Source organism: Simochromis diagramma, unplaced genomic scaffold, assembly GCF_900408965.1.
Source record: "Simochromis diagramma unplaced genomic scaffold, fSimDia1.1 OVJJ01000438.1, whole genome shotgun sequence".
Lineage (NCBI taxonomy): Eukaryota > Metazoa > Chordata > Actinopteri > Cichliformes > Cichlidae > Simochromis > Simochromis diagramma.
In genome coordinates this window covers 1,295,572-1,316,628 of record NW_024387263.1, presented here as the reverse complement: position 1 = coordinate 1,316,628, position 21,057 = coordinate 1,295,572, and the positions used below count along the sequence as shown (strand labels likewise).

General features: G+C 44.1%; 1 protein-coding gene across 2 annotated transcripts; it reads right to left on the bottom strand.

Annotated features, from left to right (window-relative positions):
• Nucleotides 1-3,734: 3,734 nt before the first annotated feature.
• On the bottom strand, nucleotides 3,735-18,648 carry sdc4 (syndecan 4). 2 transcript variants are annotated; one of them, XM_040002295.1, is made up of 5 exons: nucleotides 18,345-18,648; nucleotides 7,167-7,359; nucleotides 7,038-7,075; nucleotides 6,753-6,945; nucleotides 3,735-6,434 (listed from the first exon to the last, which is right to left on the bottom strand). In XM_040002295.1, the coding sequence occupies exons 1-5, from the start codon at nucleotides 18,399-18,401 to the stop codon at nucleotides 6,283-6,285; spliced, it is 633 nt and encodes a 210-aa protein (XP_039858229.1). In that variant the 5' UTR covers nucleotides 18,402-18,648; the 3' UTR covers nucleotides 3,735-6,282. The 2 variants fall into 2 exon arrangements, with proteins under 2 accessions (XP_039858229.1, XP_039858230.1); XM_040002296.1 differs by having other exon boundaries at nucleotides 7,167-7,356; nucleotides 18,345-18,645.
• Nucleotides 18,649-21,057: the final 2,409 nt, after the last annotated feature.

The window sequence follows — 21,057 nt, the reverse complement described above, 5'->3', positions numbered from 1 at the left end:
GGCTTCATTTGTGTTTCACATATTCAAGTTTCGTCGTGGAGGAGACACACATCAGGAGGGCATCGGGCACAAACAAACAACAACAACAACAACAACAACAAAAACAACATCTCATCCTTTCATCCATTTTCAGCCGTTTATCTGGTTTATAAGCCCAGACTTCCCTCAGCCCAGCCTCCTTTTCTAGCTCATCCAGGGAGAGCACGGAGTTGTTCCCATCCCAGCCAAGAGATATAATTTCCCCAGGGAGTCCTGGGTCTGCCTCAGGGCCTAAGGAAGCTGGGGATCAGAGCACCAGGACCGCTGCGCCCGGCTGGGCTCCATAGGCACGGCCACCTGACGCTTGCCCTTATCCTGGGTCTGGTCTGAGATCCTGTTCCGGGCAGGATGGACCCTGTTCCAGGTAAACCGGACCCTTGATTTTTTTTTATTTTTAGATTTGCTCTGTGTGGCCCCACACCGAGGACCAGTTTGTTACGGGGGACCCTATCAGGGGCCAGTTTACCCTCACAACAAGAAAGAGCTCCTCGGATGACTGTAATGCACAAACCCCTCCACCGTGATATGTTAGCGTCCATAAAAAGAAAATTAAGCAAATACATTGTTAATAATAAATATGTGGACCTACCTGCTGTGGCGACCCCTTGAGAATAAGCTGAAAGTCTCTAAAGCTATTTTCCCCCATTTGAAACTGCTGTAGGGGCCATTTTTATTTTAATAATAAATGACCTGTTTAAACTGTATTAAGTTTGAATTATCACGTGGCTGGAGTCCCTGATCTCTGGATTGTGCAAAACATGCAGGTGTTCCCAAACACGCTTGCTGTAATATGATGGACCACCAGGTCCTTGAAGATATTGCTATTTTGAGTTATTTTTAACATTTTTGAGCATTAAACAAAGGAACTGAGTGACCAGCCCCCTTTAAAGTACAGCTTAAAATCTGGAAACTTGGTCTTTGCACTGAAACTACTGCCTGTGAAAACCAGCCTTTGTTACAGATTACCAGCTGAAACTTAGAAACCTCACATGTGACGTTACACAGTCTGGTTTCTGGTTTTATCTGACTCCATCTGACATCCTGTGCTTGATCATTTTCTGCCTTTGCAGTTCTCGTTAGCAAAACCTCATCCTGTGACCTGTAGATCTTTAGTTATGAATGTCTACTGACTGTTTGCATTCAAACAGAGGAACGATCACTCCTATGATATCCAGGTCATAGTAATCTAAAGAAAAGACTTGTTTAAGTTTCTTGAAGGTTGCATTTCTTCCCGAGCTCCTTAGACGATTATTATTACTATGAGCATTTATTCCTGCAGCCCTTTTTAGTGGCAGTGTGACAATTAACTGCGAGAAGCTGCCTCCTAATCTTGCAAGTATGATTCAGTTTAGCAAAGGTATTGTGATGCTTCTACATGTTTTATATACAGAGCATCCACAAAGTTTTCACAGAGCTTCACTTGTTCTACATTTTGTCCTGTTACAGCCAGAGATGGGCAGTAACGCGTTACTTGTAACGCGTTACTGTAATCTGATTACTTTTTTCGAGTAACGAGTAAAGTAAGGGATTACTATTGCAAAAATGGTAATTAGATTACCGTTACTTTCCCGTAGGAACGCTGCGTTACTGCGTTACTAAAACCGTGATTTTTTGCGAGAATGTCTCATGACAGTGACGTAAGCGAGTGCGCCGTTAGTGACAACAGCTGTGTGCAGATCAACAATGGATCACATATCGATTGTGGGAGAGAGTATGAGCGTGCAGCGTTTAAAGCGTGGAAGTACTGACCTTACTTTGAGTTTGATTCCATAAAAAGTGACAAAAACATTAGTGTCCGCTGTGCGTGGGAAGAAAACTTCTTTTTACAGCGAAAAAACCCCTAAACTTCCAAGCAAGCACCGAGTAGCTACGACGTAATGGGAAACTCACAGAGAAACTCGCGGATTCTTCCACTGACCGCGGCACACCTGCACCAGGGTAAACCTCCGCCTACCCCACTCCTGCTTTACAGGTGAAAATAGAGCAACAGGACCGCTGAGTCTTTGACTTTATTTATTTTCTGCTGTGTTTTACTTGCATCTATTTGAAAGAGTGAGTGTAAACACAAAAAAATATTTTATTTTATGTGCTGGAATGTGCAGAAAATAGGTTTCAATGTTAAACTAATTTCTTCCAGTCAGAGAATGTTGCATATAATTAAATTTTTGCTTGATGCATAAAGTTAAAAGATTAAAACTAATAAAACAAGTTTTAAAAAGAGACTTTTCCATTTGATTACATTTTGTATGATGGATTATGCAGAAAAAGTAGAATTGGGCTGAAAGATCTATCACTTTATCACCTCTTCAGGTTGTAAATCCTGTTTTTAAAAAGTAACTAAGTAATTAATTACTTTTAAAAATAAGTAATCAGTAAAGTAACGGGATTACTTTTTTGGGGAAGTAATCAGTAATTAGTTACTGATTACTTTTTTCAAGTAACTTGACCAACACTGGTTACAGCCTTATGGTTACATCAAAATTGTGCTAATTAATGAGGGCTGCTGTCCGGTTGGCAGATGAATCCCGATCGCTCCAGAGCATCATCAGTGATGTCTGCGCACATATCGGCATTCCCGTGACCTCTCCCTTCCCTTCGACCTCGACTAGTCTTCCAGTTCCTGCAGCTGCACAACATTCCCACAGCATGATGTTAGCACCACCATGCTTCCCCGTAGGGGATATTTGTTTAATCAGACCAGAGAGTTTTATTTCTCGTGGTCTGAGAGTCTTTCATGTGCCTTTTGGCAAACTCCAGGCAGGCTGTCTGTGCCTCCATGTAGTCACATCTCACTCTCCCACCCAGTAAGAAAAAAGTCGTAGAAACGGCCGTGCTTCTGGAGCTGTACGTTGGAGCATGTTGGCAGTTGCCCCCTTCTGTTTTTATGCAGGCACATCTGTATTTAAACCAAATAAAAATAACCGGGGGAACTTTATCAGGACCAAATTTGTGAAAGGAAAGTCCCCATTCAGACGTGATGCAAAGCACGCACACTTCACCTGCTCAGCATCCAGCAGGAGCAGACAGGTGGAGCTGGATCAAAGAGGATTAAAAAAAAAGTGGCACTTTAACCTTCGCCTGTTCTTGTTTTTGAACAAATAGGTCCAGTGCAAAGTGCCCCCGCCAGCACCCCCACCCGCGCGGCCGTGTGCTTGGTTATGAAAGCGTGTGTGAAGGATAATGTTTGAATATGTGTGTGCTGGAATGTGTGCGCCCCTCCCAGCAGAGCTGCATTCGTCAGTGTTTTGGCGTTTAGTGAAGTGTGTTTTTCCCGGCTGCGCTGAAGCTGACAGGCAACGGCTTGTCAGTTCGATCCGACACACACACACACACACACACACACACACACACACACACACACACCTGGACTCTCTTTAACAGTGAAAGCAGCTCCTTAGTTACTCGAAGTACATTTGTTATCATCTGCCTTTCCTTCATGCCGAACACAAAATAAATCGTGCAAAAAAAGGTTTTGTGCATTTAAACTGTACTCGTCTCCTTGGCAACAACGCCTGCACTGTTTGTGCAACACAAAATACTAAGAAAGCAAAGCTAGCAGGACTCCTACGCTGTCAGAGTAACAACTAGAAAGAAAACCGCTGAGGGGAATTTACCCCCTGTGATCAGGTGAAGTGACAAGTGTCTCTTCAGTCATCTTTCCCTCAGGAAATAAAACAAAACACACATTTAAAATGTTAATGTGCATAAAAATAACTTTATTTTCAATAAATCGGAACCAGCATTGAGAAACCAATGATTCATTGGCTCCACTCCGATGATTCACGTGTGGTATTTGTGACATTAAGCAGCAGAACATACCCTCCCATGTTTACCGACTCAGACCTGGGGCCGACGACCGACTGCTTTTTGAAATATTCTTTTTTAAACTCGTGTAATCTGATCAGATTTACTCCTCTGCCCGAGTCAGAGGTCAGCTCGTTCCTCCCGGCACACCAGAGGACACGGGCAGCAGCATTGTGTCAGTTACCAGGCCTCGAGTGTTTTCGTAACTGTGCGGCTGCTCGCGTCGCCGGTCGTGTTCAGATTTACAAAAGTGAGTAGCCAAGAATCGACCCGAGGTCTGCTGACGGCAACGTGGCTCATCGACACAACATCCCTCGAACGAAGAGACGTACAGCAACCACATAATCAATCCTTCTACAAAAAACAAAACCATAAATACAAAAGCAAAAAGTCTAAAAGATAATAGACACTCTTACCAAATAAAAAGTTTCAAAACTATTTGCTGGAAATCTGAAACTAGTGTATATAAAACTTTTAAAAATCACATATACAACAGCTTAAGGGTGAACACCCAAACCTGAAGGAAGGCAATAAAATAATTTGACAGTTAAATTAATTAAAAATAATAACAGAGGGGAACTAGTTGATCTACAGGTGGGAAAATAAACACTGGAGGACATTAGAGGCGTTAGTATTAGCATCGGTAGTATCAAAACTTACATTTACAGTAAATCACATGAAGGTTACTGCAGGACACCAAAGAGCAAAAACAAAACAATTTGGCATTTAAATATTTGGTAGATATTTCTGTTGCCAGAACACGGCTGAGTACCAAGTTAATATATTTTTTAAGCTTTTTTTAAAATTGATATTTAATGACTATGTACAAATCCTTGGTAGAGCAGTCTGGATGCCGAGCATTGGACCGGCTTACGACGGCGTCGGCGATCGCTCCGAGAACTGTGACTGAAAATATAAAAACTAAACAGCAAACAGTCGGTGTAGCTTATCGAGAGAAGCATCAACCCCATGATTGAGAAAAAATATATATATATCAAAGAAAGAAAAAAGTACTGTTTCTGCAATCACAGAGCTCAACTTTTACACGGATTAGCACCTCAGTGCTGAAAGAACTGAAGGAATTACAATTTTAATTTGGCAAGTTTTAGAAAAGATATAAGCCACTCACGTTTGGTCAAAATTACATTAGAGTTAGCTTAGCACAAATAAATCAGCTAGCTAGATTAATTTAAAAAAAAAGAAAAAAAAAAAAGCAGCTAACGGAATTACCGAAGACCACATTTACGCTTCATTTCTTTCATCTTAATTTATGAAAAACTGGAAAAAACAAAACCCCAAAAAAACCCCCCAAATGTTACATTAGCGACGCTACGCTACTGTAGCATAGCATTAGCTGAGGAAACCCGACTTTAAATGCTGCCGTCAGACTGACTTTATGCTTAAAAAGGTGGTTAAACCCAAATCTGCACATTATATGTCAAGAACATTAATTTGATGAGTTTACAGCTACTTCACACATAATAGCCTTTAGCTGTATTAGCTTTGGCTAACGCTTTTCACTTTGTAAGCTAAGCTAAGCTAACCAGCTATTCGGATATAGCTTCGTATCCTCGAACTCTCTGCAGGAAAGTGAGCGAGTCTACATCAGAAAGTGTCGACGCCTGGCGCGATGCTGAGGAGTGCAGCAACGCCTCGCCGCCATGACGTGCTCGTGAATAACCCGGGGTCTTCCAACGTTTGCAAATTCCTTTCAGGGATTGGTACGACTCACTTGTCTGGTGCTACGTGCTGAGGAGAAACCAAACATACCAGGAGCTTTGAAGGGAAATAAAAAGCCTTTTAAGGTCATTTTAATGAACTCTGCTGCATCTGAAGGTTTACAGAACAGGAAGTGATCGTTTTACAGTGCAGAAATAACACTTCTATACAGGGTCACTTCTAACGGAGCATGAAACCGCTGCACAACTTTCAGATTAAAACCAACTTTGTTTTTCTCATTATGGCATTAAAAAAAAAAAAAAAAAAATCTCATGAAAACCTCTTTAGTCTTTAGACGCTGCAGGTTCAGAGGAGAGAATAAATAACTGGACCGATAAAAGTACCGTTTTAGTGTTTTTAAAGGAAAGAAGGGAGGAGTCTTGTCCTGTTTGAGAGGAAGTGAGGTCATGGCAGCTGAGACAGTCCACTCCTGTCGCTCATTTTCCTTTTCTGAGAAAGCGAAGCCTCTGATTGGTTCAGAGAGCGTCGGTAATAAAGCGCACATCAGGGAGGAGCCAGTCTGTCGATGGTGTTGTCGGGGCTTCTCTCCTGATTTACCCAGCATCGCTCCGCTGGAGGAAAGTGAGGAGGAGGAGGAGGTATGATGATGATGATGAGGCATGGTAAGGCCAGACGCCGGCCCTGATTGGGTTTTTAAGGGAGTGAGGTGTGTGATTGTGTGTGGTTGTGAAAGGAGGAGGAGCAGGAGGAGGTCGGGGTCTATGCGTAGATCTCTGTGGTGGGGGCCTTCTTGTAGATGGGCTTCTTCGACAGATCGTAGCTGCCCTCGTCCTTTTTCTTCATGCGATAGATGAGGAAGAGGATGAGGAGGACGGCGAGCATCAGGCTGACGGCGAGGGCCGCGATCAGAGCTGGAAGAGAAAGTAAAGCGACAGATGAGACTTTTTAAGCTGTGACAGTGATTCCTACTCCTTCCACCCAGACAGGAGCCTCCTCCTGCTCCTCTGGGGAGGGAGCTCTGAAGCTCCTCGTCAGCCCTACACTTTAGAAATCATGTCATCGTGTACGAGCGCTACCGTGCTCTTGTTCTTAGGTTAAGGTTATCGCAGCTTAGGGAAATTTTCCTGCGTCTGATGTTAAAACTCGGGCAGCATTTCCATCTTTGGACGTTTAAAAACTCAAAGTTAAGTTTTGGCTGCTTCAAAGATGTTTGTAAGAGCACGACTGACCTGCAAGGAACTCCGTCTTGCTCAGGATGCTCTCGTTGCCGGTGTGGGACATGAGGACATTGGACAGGTTGTCTTCTCTGCGATCGTCGCTGCCCAGCACAGGGATCTCGTTCTTCTCAACGATATCTCTCTCGTTGACGGTTGGTCGCACCGGGCGCTCTGGCTCGGGGATCTTATTGTCAATAATGTCGACCTGTAAATGAAGAGAAAAGAGTTGGTGAAGCCTCTGCTGCATGGTTGAGGGTTTAAGTATTTAAGGAGACTCTACGTGCAGACGCTTCTCACCTTCACTGTTGTCGTCTCGTCAGGTGACATGGGCGTGTCTGTGGAAAGAAGCAGATTCTTCATTTAATCTTACAGATTCTACGTAAACGTCAGAAATCGCTGCGCTGAGTGTTTCTCGTCAGGACCGACCTGCGTCACCAGATCCAGAGAAGTCGTTGTAGTCTTCATCGTCGTACGTGTAATCGTCATTGTCGTCGTCTGTGAAGCCGAAGTCCGAGCCAATCGGGGCGTCTCCAGACGCCTCCAGATCGCCGCCACGTGTCGACACGCCGGCCGTCTGCGAGCTCTTCATGGGCATCCATGTCTCCGTCTCCCTCACCTGCTGGGACATCAGACGGAGGCTCAGAGGGACTTTATCTCACTAACACTCCTTCGGTCTGATAGGCCGACATGCTTCCAGTTTCTCTGTAACTTTTTGGTCAAGCCTGCCCAATCAGGCCCCTTCAATCAGCCCAGTCGCCACGGTTACCATCCCTATCAAAGCTTAACATGGTGAGGGCACATCAGCCACATTTAATCACATTACAAGAGTTTATTTCAGTGACCATTTGCCCGCTAAGCTGCAGGAATGGGATTAACACCCCCTCCCCAAATCCATCACCTAATCATTAACACACACACACACACACACACTTATTCTCACACACACGTCCTGAATCAAAGTGAGACGGGACATGAGCCTGATGTGTTTTACAGCACCGAACGCGATGCAGACGAGGAGGAGCTCATGTGATGTTTGTGTCCGACAGGAAGCAGCCAATCGAGTTTCCAGGAAAAGAAGAGTGGTGATTATGCTGTCGGGAAAACTGGAACAAGCTTTTATTTTTCTGAGCTTTCCATTTAGCGAGAACAAAAGCAGACCACAAATCACACTGGAAAGCTTCCCGGATGTCCCACAAACATCCTCGTCCACTCTCTCACAGATCGAGTCGTGTACGTCACGAGGCTCTTAATTACTTCCATCCCAGTCTTCATTTAAGGGTTAACCCAGCCCGCCCGGGGCCTCCCTGTTTGTGTGTTCTCGGCGTGGTAACGACGTGTTTGAAGGTAATCCTCTCAGCCGCTGCCTTTAAAAAGCAGAGAAGAAAGAGGGGAGGGGATGCCCCATTGTGCCTGCACAGAGCTTTCAAACAAAGGCGGCCATTTTACCGCGACTCCTTAGCAACAAGGTGGGCTCGCGAGGACTCGCCGCTCCTGCTCCAATTTGTTTGGTTTCCTACACTTTCAGGCCTCCTCTGTGTGCGTTCCCTTGCACTTTACTCCATTTCTTCCCGTCTGAGTCCCTCTTTCCTGGCTTTCCTTACAGAGCTGTATTTAAAAATCCAGGAGCAAACATCAAATTTGAAGGAGTTTGCGGCTCCTTAAAGGTGAACAACTTGTTGTTGTTTATGTTTTTATGCTTGTTGTTGTTTATGTTTTTATGCTTCGTGACAACAATCTTTGGGTTTGAGGGCAGCTGAACTAAACAGGACACTTAAATCATTTAAAAGTGCTTGAAAACATTCACAGTCTGTGTCCTTGAAGCAGAAACATCCAAACCGATAACAGCTGGAAACAGCTGCAGCTAAAGGTTTGTACTGCATCCATTTCCACACAAATTTGATCTTTTCTTCTCTCTTCGTGTCTTTTCATGTCCGTCCTGAAAGCTGTGGCGGTAAGTAGCCCGGCTGAGGATCGCTGCTCTATTATGTCCTCATTTAAAGCCCATACATGTGCAGCAGGGAGCCGTGATCCTGTATGTGTGCATTCATGCCTGCCTGCCTGTCTTTGTCAGTAATCCCGAGCCGTAAAGTGGCGACTGCTGGCTCTTCATTTCCTCGCAACCATTCACAGTCCTGCTCCAACACGTCCTCTGAGTCACATTAGAGGAATTACGCTCATTCAAGCCTCCGTGTGGACCCGTATGAGTCAGGCTGATTCAATCAGGTAAACCAGCAGGACTCACAGCCCTTCATTTTGTTATATTTGACATCATTCCCCCCCGAGGCTCGTTTTACTTCGATTTGCGGTTACAGATGGTTTTAAAAGCCCAGAAAACCTGATTTCTCTGCTTCTTGCTACAAAAACACGTTTTCTTGCCTCACTCGAGGGATTTCAGTGATTTATTGGCGGGTTTTATGCGTTTAGTCACTGATATTTCTCCTGTCAAACTTAAGGAACGTTAATGACCCGAACCTTAGTCTGTGGAGTGGGTGTGGGCCTTTTTCTAAAAACAGGAACACTTTGCATTTTTCAAGTTCCACACAAACAAAAAAGTAAGAGTACGTTTTGTCCTTCCGTGTCCTGGGGTGTTGAAAACGCTCCCCTTCCCGGTTCCTCTGACCTTTAACCCCTGCGTGGTGTAACTTGGACGCTTGCGTCCCGGAGGGCTAAAAGAAAAGAAGCGTACGCCTCTCAGTGCCGATTGAGGCCTGTCCCGGCAGGCCCGGCGTATTCGGGAGAACAGTAAAGATCAAAAGCTCGAGGCTTGCGTTACATAAGGCCTCCGATGTTACCGTCACATGTGCGACATATTCTACTTTTACTATAATTTCCCGGAGCTGGGACGGGGTTCAGGCCAAGTCCCAACAAAAACAACCACGGTGTTCCAAATCCAGGAAAAACAAACAGAGCCAAGGATGAGCGCCGGAAGCCTCAGTTTCTGTAAAAACTGTCCAACGTCAGCCTGAAAACAGCTCGGTAGGGAACACAGCGCGTGTGTGTGTGTGTGTGTGTGTGTGTGTGTGTGTGTGTGTGTGTGTGTGTGTGTGTGTGTGTGTGTGTGTGTGTGTGTATATAAACATCTTCTAAACCAGCACGGACCGGCAAACAAAGGACAGAGGAGCGCCCGAGCTGAGGTTACGTAACAAATCGACATGAAAATCAGCGCTCACTCATTTTACTGAGCAGTCCACTCAGTCACAGCCACACAGCACATGTTACACTGTTAGCAGGCACGCACTCATTTACTGTGTGAGTAATAAGAAAGACCCCGTCTATGTCCTCCAGAGGGAGGGCACATAACACACCTGAAGCACTTTATATACCTGTAACTTAGTCTATAAGAATAGACACAGTCTATTAGTTATATTTGAATCTATATCAGAAAAAAGTTTATTTCCTGTTCTTACTAAGTTTTGGTTATTGTAGCCATTTTAAGGTTTGTTTTATTTATTTGAACTTTTTCCTTTTTGCTTGTTAATTTCATTTGAACTGCATTACTCTGCCAGTGTCTGTTTCAGGGATTTACAGTTTTAAAGGTCCTGCGATACCTTTGTGATTTTTTTCTCTTCAAACAAACTTTCCGTTTCTCCACTTCAGCTCGCGTTAAAACTTAATTGAAAGCAGCCTTTATCTGCTTGGAAACACTGCCACAAACAGCCTGAGTGGACAGATTATCATTGTTCCTTCACATCAAGCCGAATGTGTTCATTACAAACAGCCTGAATGAGCTTCAGCGACACAAAGTCCGGCTGCGTGCTTTACAGCAGAGCTCGCTGCGGTTCGGGGGGAGGCCGCAAACGCCTGCAAACGGCCTGGAAAACTCGGTGAAAGCTGAAGAGTGGAAGTCCCGAGAGTTTACAGACAGAAGAATCACAACCAGCCATTTTACAGCCTGTTAACAGATCCCCATTTTGTCCTCCATCAGTGATTCACAGCCTGGTATGTTTTGGGCCTAATGTGCAACAGCTGATAAGCAGCCGGATATGGATGGCAGCCAAACCAACCAACCAAATGGATTCAGTGGAAAGAAATATGGGATAAGATTTCTGTTCAAGGCTCCGCTTTTCATTCCCACAGAACCAAACATGGACTCGTTTAAGAAGAAAACAACAAAAAGCCTCCTCTCTCCGCTTTAACGTTTTATAACTCCTCCTATAAAAGCCTTACTCATCACAGCACTCACTCAGATAAAGCCAACACAGAGGTCAAAGGTCAGAGTCAATCCAGCAGCTGAACACAGCTGCCCTTTGTCTTATCAAAAGGCCCAAACTGCAGAGCTCCTTGTGCCACGTGGTTACAGTCTGAGGTTACCAACCATGTGACCCAGACAGTCCTCGCATGCAACAAAATCATCACGCGTGACAGAAAAGTCACATTAGTGATGCTGACATCTGTGAAACGACCACGTCCATCAGCCAGCTGATTAACTGCTGTGCTTTGTTATCATGTGACCTTTTCTGTTACTGTAAGCACAACAAAAGCCATCGGCTTTCTTTGATTAGCCTTTGAAAAGAGACGCCATCGCCCCCTCCCTGTAGACTCCATTCCTGCCCCATCAGACACGTCACACCTCCGTCCCATCACACCCTTCTTTATCCTGCCCATTACAGCACGGAGGTCCTAAAACCCAAAACCCTCCAACTGTTCAGCTTCGCTAAAAAAAGCAGTCTGCCAGGAGTCCTACCAACCAGCTTTAGGGCCCGTCCTTTCTACTGACACCAAACAATGCCAGTGGACGCCTCGAGAGCATATCAATGACCAAGGTAACTGGGCTAAGCCTCCAGCAGCCTCCCTTCATTAAACTCTGGAAACAATCCCTCCATCTGCCAGCACGGAGAGGGGCATCTGGTCCTTTCACACGGCCGACTGGAGGAGGTTCAACACGTGAAAAGACAGGAATGTGCTTCCTTATTCTTTGCCGTGTCCGGCGTCTCACGAGCTCTTTCCAGAAAAGTCAGTTTTCAGAGGCCAAAGCAGTGCTCGTCTTCCTCAGTGTCTCCCATTTCTTCAGCCCCCCCCGTTGATACTTGAGCCAGCAGGATTTGCACCAGCATTGTGTCACTTCATCTGCTGGTAAGATGTACTCCTGACCCCTGATGTAACCGCCAAAGAAATCCAAAGGCCACGGGAGGAGTGAAAATCATTGCTTCATTAAAATCATAAAGCTGACCCGTGTCAGCTCAGCTGTTCCTTCAGGAGGCCTGAACGTGGTCGTCCTCAAACACTAACCTACATTTTCCTCTCCGTACTGACAGCAGAGCTCCAGATTCCTCCTACCTACGCCGGATCTATCTATAGCGGAGTGCCCAGCACCAGACCAGCCACACTGAACTCCCTGGAAGTGGGTCTCCATCTATTCCAAGGAACTGGAAGAAGCCTTTTGTGCAAGTATTTCAGACTTTTCATCAGCACATCTAACCCTGTCTGCATGTCATGGGTGAAGCTCCTGAAAACAAAGACTCCCGTTATCATCCGTGTCAGGCCCCTTCAGCCTGTGAGGCCAGAAGAAACCTGACAGCAGCCTCGCTGGTTTGGCCCGAGCTCCGAGTCGAGCGTCTGCGTGTGTTTAGAGTGCTTTGGCTTCACTGCGGATGAGGCAGGAATGTGGCGGCTGCATCGACGAGGTTTTGGCTGCCGAGCTGACCCGTGTGGAGGAACACATTCCTCAGTCTGACACAACAGACACACACACACACACACACACACGGCTCGGAGGTGTGTAAGAGTCCGTCACCATTTACCTCGTTTCCCTGATGCTCAAAAACAATCAGTGCCTCCCTCCTGACTCTCCTCAGAAACAGCTGACCCTGAAAATAACTGGAGTAAAATTTTACCTTCATACTTCAAATATTTGCAAAGTTATGGGCTCTCAAAATACTTACTTGGCATCATTTCTGGTCTCACATAAGCAGCATGGTTTCCAGAGTGAAACTCACTCTTTGATTACAGATCGTGTTCTCGGTGCGAGTTAGTTATTCATGCTGCGACTCAGAGCCGGACGAAGCTGGACATTGAGACTGATCTGTTAATCAGCTGTGACTGTATGTTGACAGTGTGCTAATCAGTGAGGGACGGAGGTTTAATTTCACTGAGCGGTCTGATAAAGCTGACCTCAGATCTGTTTGTGTCCAAATATAGCCAAAAGTTTCCTACAAATTCAAGTAAAAATATCTCAGATGTTTACTTAAATGCACAAAGAACAAATATGCTGATTTGTTTCTGATGGACATTTCCTGTTTTCCTGCTCGCAGGCTGATCTTTAAGCAGATAAGACCCCTTGGTGTCTTCCCTGTAGTCTATCGGCCTGTAATGTTTGATTCAAGGCGGCGATATGCTGCCGAGGGGAGTGGCATTAAAGCGCTGGAAGATTGAGGACGCAAGCTTCAGTAAGAGCTCGAGACGATGCAGGCATCCGGCCTTTTTCACCATTAGTCGAGGATTCGGTCAGAGATGCGACAGGGTGAGCTCGGCAGCAGGAAGGGACCAACAAAAGCTGCACAGATAAGATCAAACTCTCAGGAGGGGCTCATTAAAGCTCAATTAGCCCCGTCAGCAGAGAATAAATCGTCCCAGTCTGCTGCACAGCTGGCTGATTGTACAGCCACCGTCTTATCTAAGAAGTCTCACAGAAAACAGGCTCTTTATCACACTGGATTTTAAGATATGACTCATTTCACTAATATTTGTCTTTATTCACTGAAGGACAATAGTAACTGACTCAAAGTGAAGCTTAGTGCTCTGGTGATTTCAGGAGTTTACTTTACGCTTGCTTCTTGACAAAAGAGGCAACATTTTAGGTTTCACAAAGACGTTTTTAATTATGCGGAGAGTAACACACCTTTTCTTTTACAGAGATCCTGCCAACTCGTCCATTTCCAAACATTAAATTGAGCAGATGTCAGAAGCACAGTTTAATCAAAGCAGAAACATGCAGGTGTGTATGAAGGCAGTTGGTTATAATGCTTGAGGGTGACTGAAAGAGGAAGCGTACACAGTGGGAGTTTAATTTTACTCTTCATTTCTACAAGAGAGTTGTGTTTTCAGTTCACAGCATGTGAAGTTGAGTTTCTTTCCTAAAACCCACAGTCAAAGGTCTTTTGTGGTCTGTGGGTTCACTAGGAGTCCAGAGACTCATTCAAACATCCAAAACTTCCAAAGTTAATCATTGATTAACTCAGTGGATTAGAAATGAATGTAGCATCCTGTGCAGGTAGTTAAAGGTTAATGTGACGGTTGCGGTCTACAGTCGCGAGGTAGACCTCACACACACCACATCAAAAAGGCGCTGTACTGCTGAAATGCATTCGAATAAGGGAAAACCCTCACGCCACCCAAAAGCAGCCTGCGAGCTCTGCTGAGTGGGTGGGTGCCGTTTGTGGAGTATCAGCTGGGTTTCGTTTGTAAGAAGTAAATTTCCAGAAGCCGACAAACACAATGAGCCGTTATCAAAAGAGAATCAGCAAAAATCCCCATAATCCTCACGTCTGTGAATAAAGGGCCAATTCAAAGTTTGGTGAAAGGATGATGGTTGCTACACTTCAGGGTAATGGTTATGCACACAGTTCAAGAAATCTTTGTTGTTTGACATTATCATCGCACGCCATTTCTAGCCCACAATGTTGGATTTTGATGGCGTCACCTCAGACTTCAGCCATATGACCATCTTCTAACAACTAACAGGCTGATCAATAGTGAAAACAACGGGCAGAAGCAGCCGCACATTAATAATCACCAAAAAAAAAAAAAAAAAAACCCCATTGCAGATACATTAGAAATATCGGGTCGATATCATTTGGCCGTCTGCCTGCCTGCCTGCGGGTGGTGTGCTTTGATTATCATTTCTCATGCCCAATACATGTGCTGTGGACGGGAGCTGATAGCTGGAAACGGTCTGGCTTCGATCCTGAAACAAACGTGCAAAAGAACGAGGAGACTGAGACGGCACAGGCTGACATCAAAAGGCCTCCCTCCGAGGCTCGCTGTTCCCAGAGGAATCACAGCGAAGCTCACATTCCCCTGACATAAAAAATATATATATATAAAAATAACAAAAAACCCCGAACTGGAGCGCTGTCCACGCATGCACCGCGTAAACTCCCTCAGGACAACAACATGATCAGCATACAACCAGCTAGCTCCAGCCTTTCCCCTCTCTCGTTCCAGTAGGACCTCGCGAGTGACGTTTCGTTTGCTGGTGCTCATGTAGCACTAAAGGTCTCCCAGCTCCACCATCATGGACTACAGCTGGTAATAAGAGTCCTTCCCCATCCAGTTTGCAAGAAAATCCCCAGAATAAAACAAGCCCTGCCAATTTTAGTCATAGACGATGAAGGAGCAGCAGGGGTTTGCTGTCATTTAATTAAAAATAGTAAAAACACAACTTCCAGGCCCGAAAGCAATGTCTAAACTTCTCCAGTCGTTACCAGTTACAATGTAAGATTTTTGAAGTATTAAACACAAATTAATGGATTTTACTGTAACGCTGACCAGATGCATGAGTTTACAGGCAGATAAACTGTTTTCCTGCACAACTTTAAATACTTTGGAGGTTGCATAAAGTCTGGAGCAGTTAAAATGTTGTCTGCAACATGTTTTATGATGACACTGGTGAAAGCCATAAGCTGAAATAGCTTGGTCAAGCAGATTTTATATGTGCAACAAGTGTTTCTGGAGCATAACCAGCTTTTCTCTTTACTTAACTATGTATATAAAATATAACTTTTGTGCTTAAAATCTGCAAGAACCCCTGTTGAGAGTAACAGCACACAACAGAGCTTTGTGCTTATAATCAGAGACTGCTCAGCATCTTTAAACTGCCTGTCTCTGTCTTGAGTTTGACTAAAAAAAAAAAAAAAAAGTCAGCTGAAAGTGATATAACCAGAATTGGAGGGTTTTTATGGTCGACTTCTGCCCTGAATGCATTCATATAGTTCCCGTTACAACTGCCAGAGTATGCAGTGGTTGGAAAAGGGTGGAGGGAGTCTGGGGGATCGGATTCGACTGCACTCCGTCGTGGGCAGGAAGGACAAAAACCTCCTCTCTCTGTGTGCCAACATTCCTGGGCCCAAAGGGATTTTATAGACCAGCGGGCAGCAAAGCAGGAACCATTATTACATCCTAGTCATAGTATTTATCAAGCGCCACCCTGCACCCCATCATGCAAAGGAGACAAAAAACTAGCCTTAAAAACCTGCTTCATTCTGGTGCAAATGATCGGAATAGGGGGGGGGGGGGGGGGGGGGGGGGGGACTGCAAAACCAGTCACATTCCAACAAGTTCTAACAAATGGGCTCCAGAGGCAACAAGCTAAGGGTTTGATGGGGCAACATGGATTAACTCTGGGGCAAAGAAGACTTTTCTTACCCCGATTAACCACCACAATTTCAACTTCAAGGACATGTGTTAAATTAAATCATAAAAACTGGACTTCTATTTCCATAAAGATGAACGATACCCTTATTAAAGGCCAAACAAGCTCATCTTTCAGCCTCTTAAACAAGATGTTGTTTTATTCTGTCTCATATCATAATTAAAGGCACGTGTTTGGAGTTCTCTCAACATTTTTGACATTTCAGAAAAACGCCCTGCACATTAGCACAAACATTACACTGGGCTGGTCTTTCCTATCTTTTTCACCTTCACCCTTGGCTGGGCAGCGAAGGACCATACATGGGCAGAAAACGCTGAGGTCAATGGAAAATAAAAAGAACAGAGAACAGGGTTTGTTTGGCATGCCACGCTATCTTGAACAAACTGATAAAAACAGACAAGCTGACCAAAGCGAAATGGCACCAAGTTCCTGCTGGCATCCAAGTTGATATGAAATCCGACTCAATCCCGTGATAAAAACATTCCGATCGTGCCTGTGGCTCTCAAAAAACCCCTTTTTCTGCATTCAGAGCATGTTCTATTGTCAGGTAAAAGAACATTGTTATCGATTAGCAGGGAATGCCAAACCCACATACCAATAATGACCTCGTGGGCAGAGAGGAAAGGCCACAAGGAGGCAAGTATTGTGATAGCTCAGAGGCCAAGTATGCATTAAGGGAAAGGACACGCGGGAGAGAAAGGGGTCAATATCTGGAGCTCGTTTAAGGAAGGAAAGGGGGAATGTTTTGGTGGGAAAGCTGTAGGTGTAACCACACTAGGCTAGCTGTGTTAAAGAAGTGGAGTGTCACCCCGAGGCCCCATTGAGACCCCATCAAGTGTGCAAAATCCCAGAGAGGGCCGGTCAAGGTCACCAAAGGTCACATACCAGAGGGGGGACCAAAAGAAAGAAGAAGAGGAGGAGGAGGAGGAGATACTTTGAGGAATGTAACAGACTGTAAGGCCCAATCAGGCCGCCATGTTTTGTTCCAACCCCTTCTCACATCAAAATGTGGAACGGTGGAATAGCCAGAACCCCGAATATATCCGTTATGCTGCTTAAACAGAGAACCGCTCCAGCCTACAAATGTGTCTGCAAATGGTTGTGACGTGTTGCACAAACTAAAGTGTGATTGTACAGACAACAATCTGCTCTGAGATTAGCATCCTTTAACAAATCCTGCCGTATGTCAGACATGCAGTTAAACCAGCTCTTACTGCTTTTTGCTCATTCTCACCATTCGTATGGACCAACTGGCCTGAGTGGAGGGGGGCAGGGTGCATGTTTTTGTATGTGGGTGGCATCAAGCATTCAATGTTGATGTTAATCACACCAAAAATGATTAATCAGAGCAACAAAACAGAAGCAATGTAACGCATGTTTGGGCAAAACAATTAAAGACTTGTCTTTTTTGCATAATGTCTCCTCACATTTATGCCTAGAACAATCTAACTATCAAGAAAGGAAAACTTCCAATCCAGTGTCTCTGGAACTTTAAAAATTATTTTATCGCCCAACTAAATCCAAATACACCCGGTTTGCAACACGTGTAGACATGAATCATCAGCAAATATGGATCTACCTACGCTGCAGGGCTTACCTAATCGTGCTTGCAACACATCCAGCTCCCCTGGTCAGCTAATTCATAGACAGTTAATGGGAAAGCATCAGAATGGAAGGGGCGTAACATGGATCTCACTCAAACTGGGATTTGGTGCCTTCCAGCTCAGCGAGCCTCCTCATAATACACAAATCCTACTAATTAAAGTCAAATTCTGTTCTAACAACAACACATGGATTCACCATTTAAGTCTCAGTGGCTCCAAAAGGAGTCTGCACTCAGATTTCCCCATTAGCTCACACTGGCAACAACCTGGAGAAGTGTTCAAAGACACAAGAGAGTCTGGCGTGCATCTGTATTATTACCGGGGGCGGGAAACTGTCTCTTTGATCAAACAGGATTGATCCTCTTTGGGAAGTGTCTCTGGGATTCATCCTGGAAAAGTGCCCCCCCCCCCCCCCCATTCGGGATAATAGCTGTCATATCCCAGGAGAAGCTAAGTGGCTAACAACTCTCATTTCCGTACGTTAAACAGAGGGATAGGACAGGTAAATCACAGCCTTCCGGCTCCCGCTAACAGCACACAAACACAGGGCTAACCTCAGCAAGATAGCGCTGCCGAAACAGAGATACACGAGTGTTTGAAGTTGAGCTGCTCGCTGGAGAAACTACTTACCGACTCTGAGAAGACGGAGGCAGTGGATAACATCAACACGAGGCACAGGGTGAGCATGGCTGTTCTTCCAGGTAGTTCACAAAAACAAGCGGGAATGTCGCCCTAAACGTTAGCTTAACGGGGATTTGTAGCTTTAAAAAAAAACAGCGAGCTGAGCGTCTTCAGTGTCCCGCCGCTGTGTTCCAGTATAGTCCAGCAAATAATACACAGTACAGCCGTCCGCCTCTCGGTACCGTCACCGTTTCTCCCGTAAAGTTTCTTTCGTTCGCTGCTGCTGCGCTTACTGAATAGCCGCCGGCTTGTCTGGTCTTTTTTACTTGAGTCTGTAAACCAATCATCGGCCAGCGTACGTATGACTTGTGGAAATCAGCACGTTCCACAGGCTAGGCTTGTCCGCTGGCTCCGCCCATTTCACTTTTTCTTTTATTGTTTACCTCAGTTATTTTTTTTTAAAACGCCATTTTTAAGTGAATACATGAATGTAAAACTCAGTACAAATATATTTAAAACGAGAAAAACAAAAATATATTAACAGTGATAATAAAACGTAATGAATCAAATAATTATAAATAAGTAAAAAACATAATATTCACTTTGTTTTCTTTCTTTTAGTTCTTTTTTGTGTATTACTTTTACACATATTTATAAATATTCATTTTTTAAAGAAACACAACAGGGACTGGAAAATAAAATAAGCGCTGAATGAATGAATATTACTTATTTTTTTAAATTTAAATTTAAATTTGTAAGCGCAGTTTTTGTCTTTCATGTTTAAATTCTGAAAAAGTGTATTCATATTCGTGTTTGATCTTTCCTTACTGAAGACAGCTGTGTAAAGGGTGTCTGTGGCTAAAGTGGGTCGTAGATAAATCGGTGGTTTGATTACTCTATCTGCATGTGGTACAATGAATGCTGACAAAGGCTCATATTTATCAGCTGGGCATCTATAAATCATGGAGCTAGTGATAAGCTAGTGATAACTAGTGTATAACGGCGTCATTGCAGTTATAGTGTTTTATGTTTTATGTTGTGGTTAAAAATGACACAAGTTGACGTCCCCAAAGTCACAAAGACAGAAATCACAAAAGTGACCAAATGGTTGAAACTCTGGAGCAAAGACGCTGAAGAGGACACAGCTGAACGGTGTCCATTTTCAAAATTCAAGAAGCAAATGGGGTTTTTAGTTTCTCCGCGGGGACAAATACACACATCCTGTTGTTTTTATCCACTTTTGTTCCATTTATCTGCTACACTGATAACATCAGAAAGTGTCTCTGCAAGAAAGATGCGGAGGGTTACCGCCCTGAGAGATTTAAAATGGCTTCCTAATGTAAAACTGCAAAACATTTGGGGTAATTATCATCTCTGTGGTCTCACCGAGAGATTTAGACAATCTAGATTAATCCTTGTGCGCCGAATCAATCAAAAAGAGGGTTTCAATCAACAGCTGCTGTCGTTCATCGTCATTAATTCCAAGATAAGAAGCTGATAATGAGCCATTGTATAACCACAGAGACCCACAGGGAGTCATCTTATCTGACACAGTGTGCTGAGGTCTGAGGGACTCAATAGGTCTGATTTGTGTTTTACACTTCCCGGTGCTCCAAACTTTTTCAAAACCATATTTGAAAGAAATTCAGACGCATTCAGCGTTGAGCTTTGCTTGTTTCCAGTAAGGGGGCGTCGCTGCCAGCAGGGGCTTTCTGCTGCTTCATGGAAATCTCTGAGTGACGACATCTTCCGCTAAACTTCCTCCCTCCCCTTTCACTTTCTTTCCACGGGTCTCTCGAGGCTTAAAGCATAGATGAGTTCACTATTTCATCCTTGGAAACCGGTTCCGGGATTTCTAACCGTTTTCTTGTTGTCGTTTCGTGTCGAGGTTGTTTTATGACCTGTTGCGTTACACGTTTTCACTTTTCTTCCGGTTTGCAGTGTCGGGGATGAGCTTTGTGTGTAACAGAGCCTGAGCTTCATGTGTGTTTGCGTGTCGTGAAGTGATTTTTTATGATACTTTATGAATTTAAATCTAAAATTCCTCCTGAGAGTGTGAAAGTAAACTTCAGGCCTCATGTACTTCACACTACTGAGAAACTGAAAATGTCTTTTTAGTGTAACACACATGGTTAGTTAGATTATTTTTTAGATAAAATTAAAACGTAAAAAAACCCAAAACATTTATTTTCTATTTTATTTTTATTTTATATCTTGCGTAACTGTTTTAAAGGCTTCTCTGTTTCATGCAGACAGCAGTGAAATGGAAAAACTTGCCACATGTCAATAAGTGAAGCACACATAGAGCTAAAAATACTAAAAAAAAAATGATGTGAATGTTAATGAGACATAAAACAGGTTTCATATTAATAAAAACATCAAGATTATCAGAGTGTGTGAGTCTCATTCTTGGAAATCACCCTGAAGTTGTTTATGTTTGAAATCAGTTGTGGGGATTTCCTTGTGTTTTTGAAATGTTGCTAACCCACTGAACAAAATTAAAGACGAAACAAAAGAAAGACACATTTCCAGATTAGAAAAGATAACACGCACACACACACACACACACACACACACACACACACACACACACACACACACACACACACATATATTTACAGACAGGCTGAACCGGGAAAACCCGGCCATGTGTGAAAGCTGTCTGCCTTTGTTTGCTCATATTTATGCAAATTTGATCAGGATATATTAGGTGCAGACACGG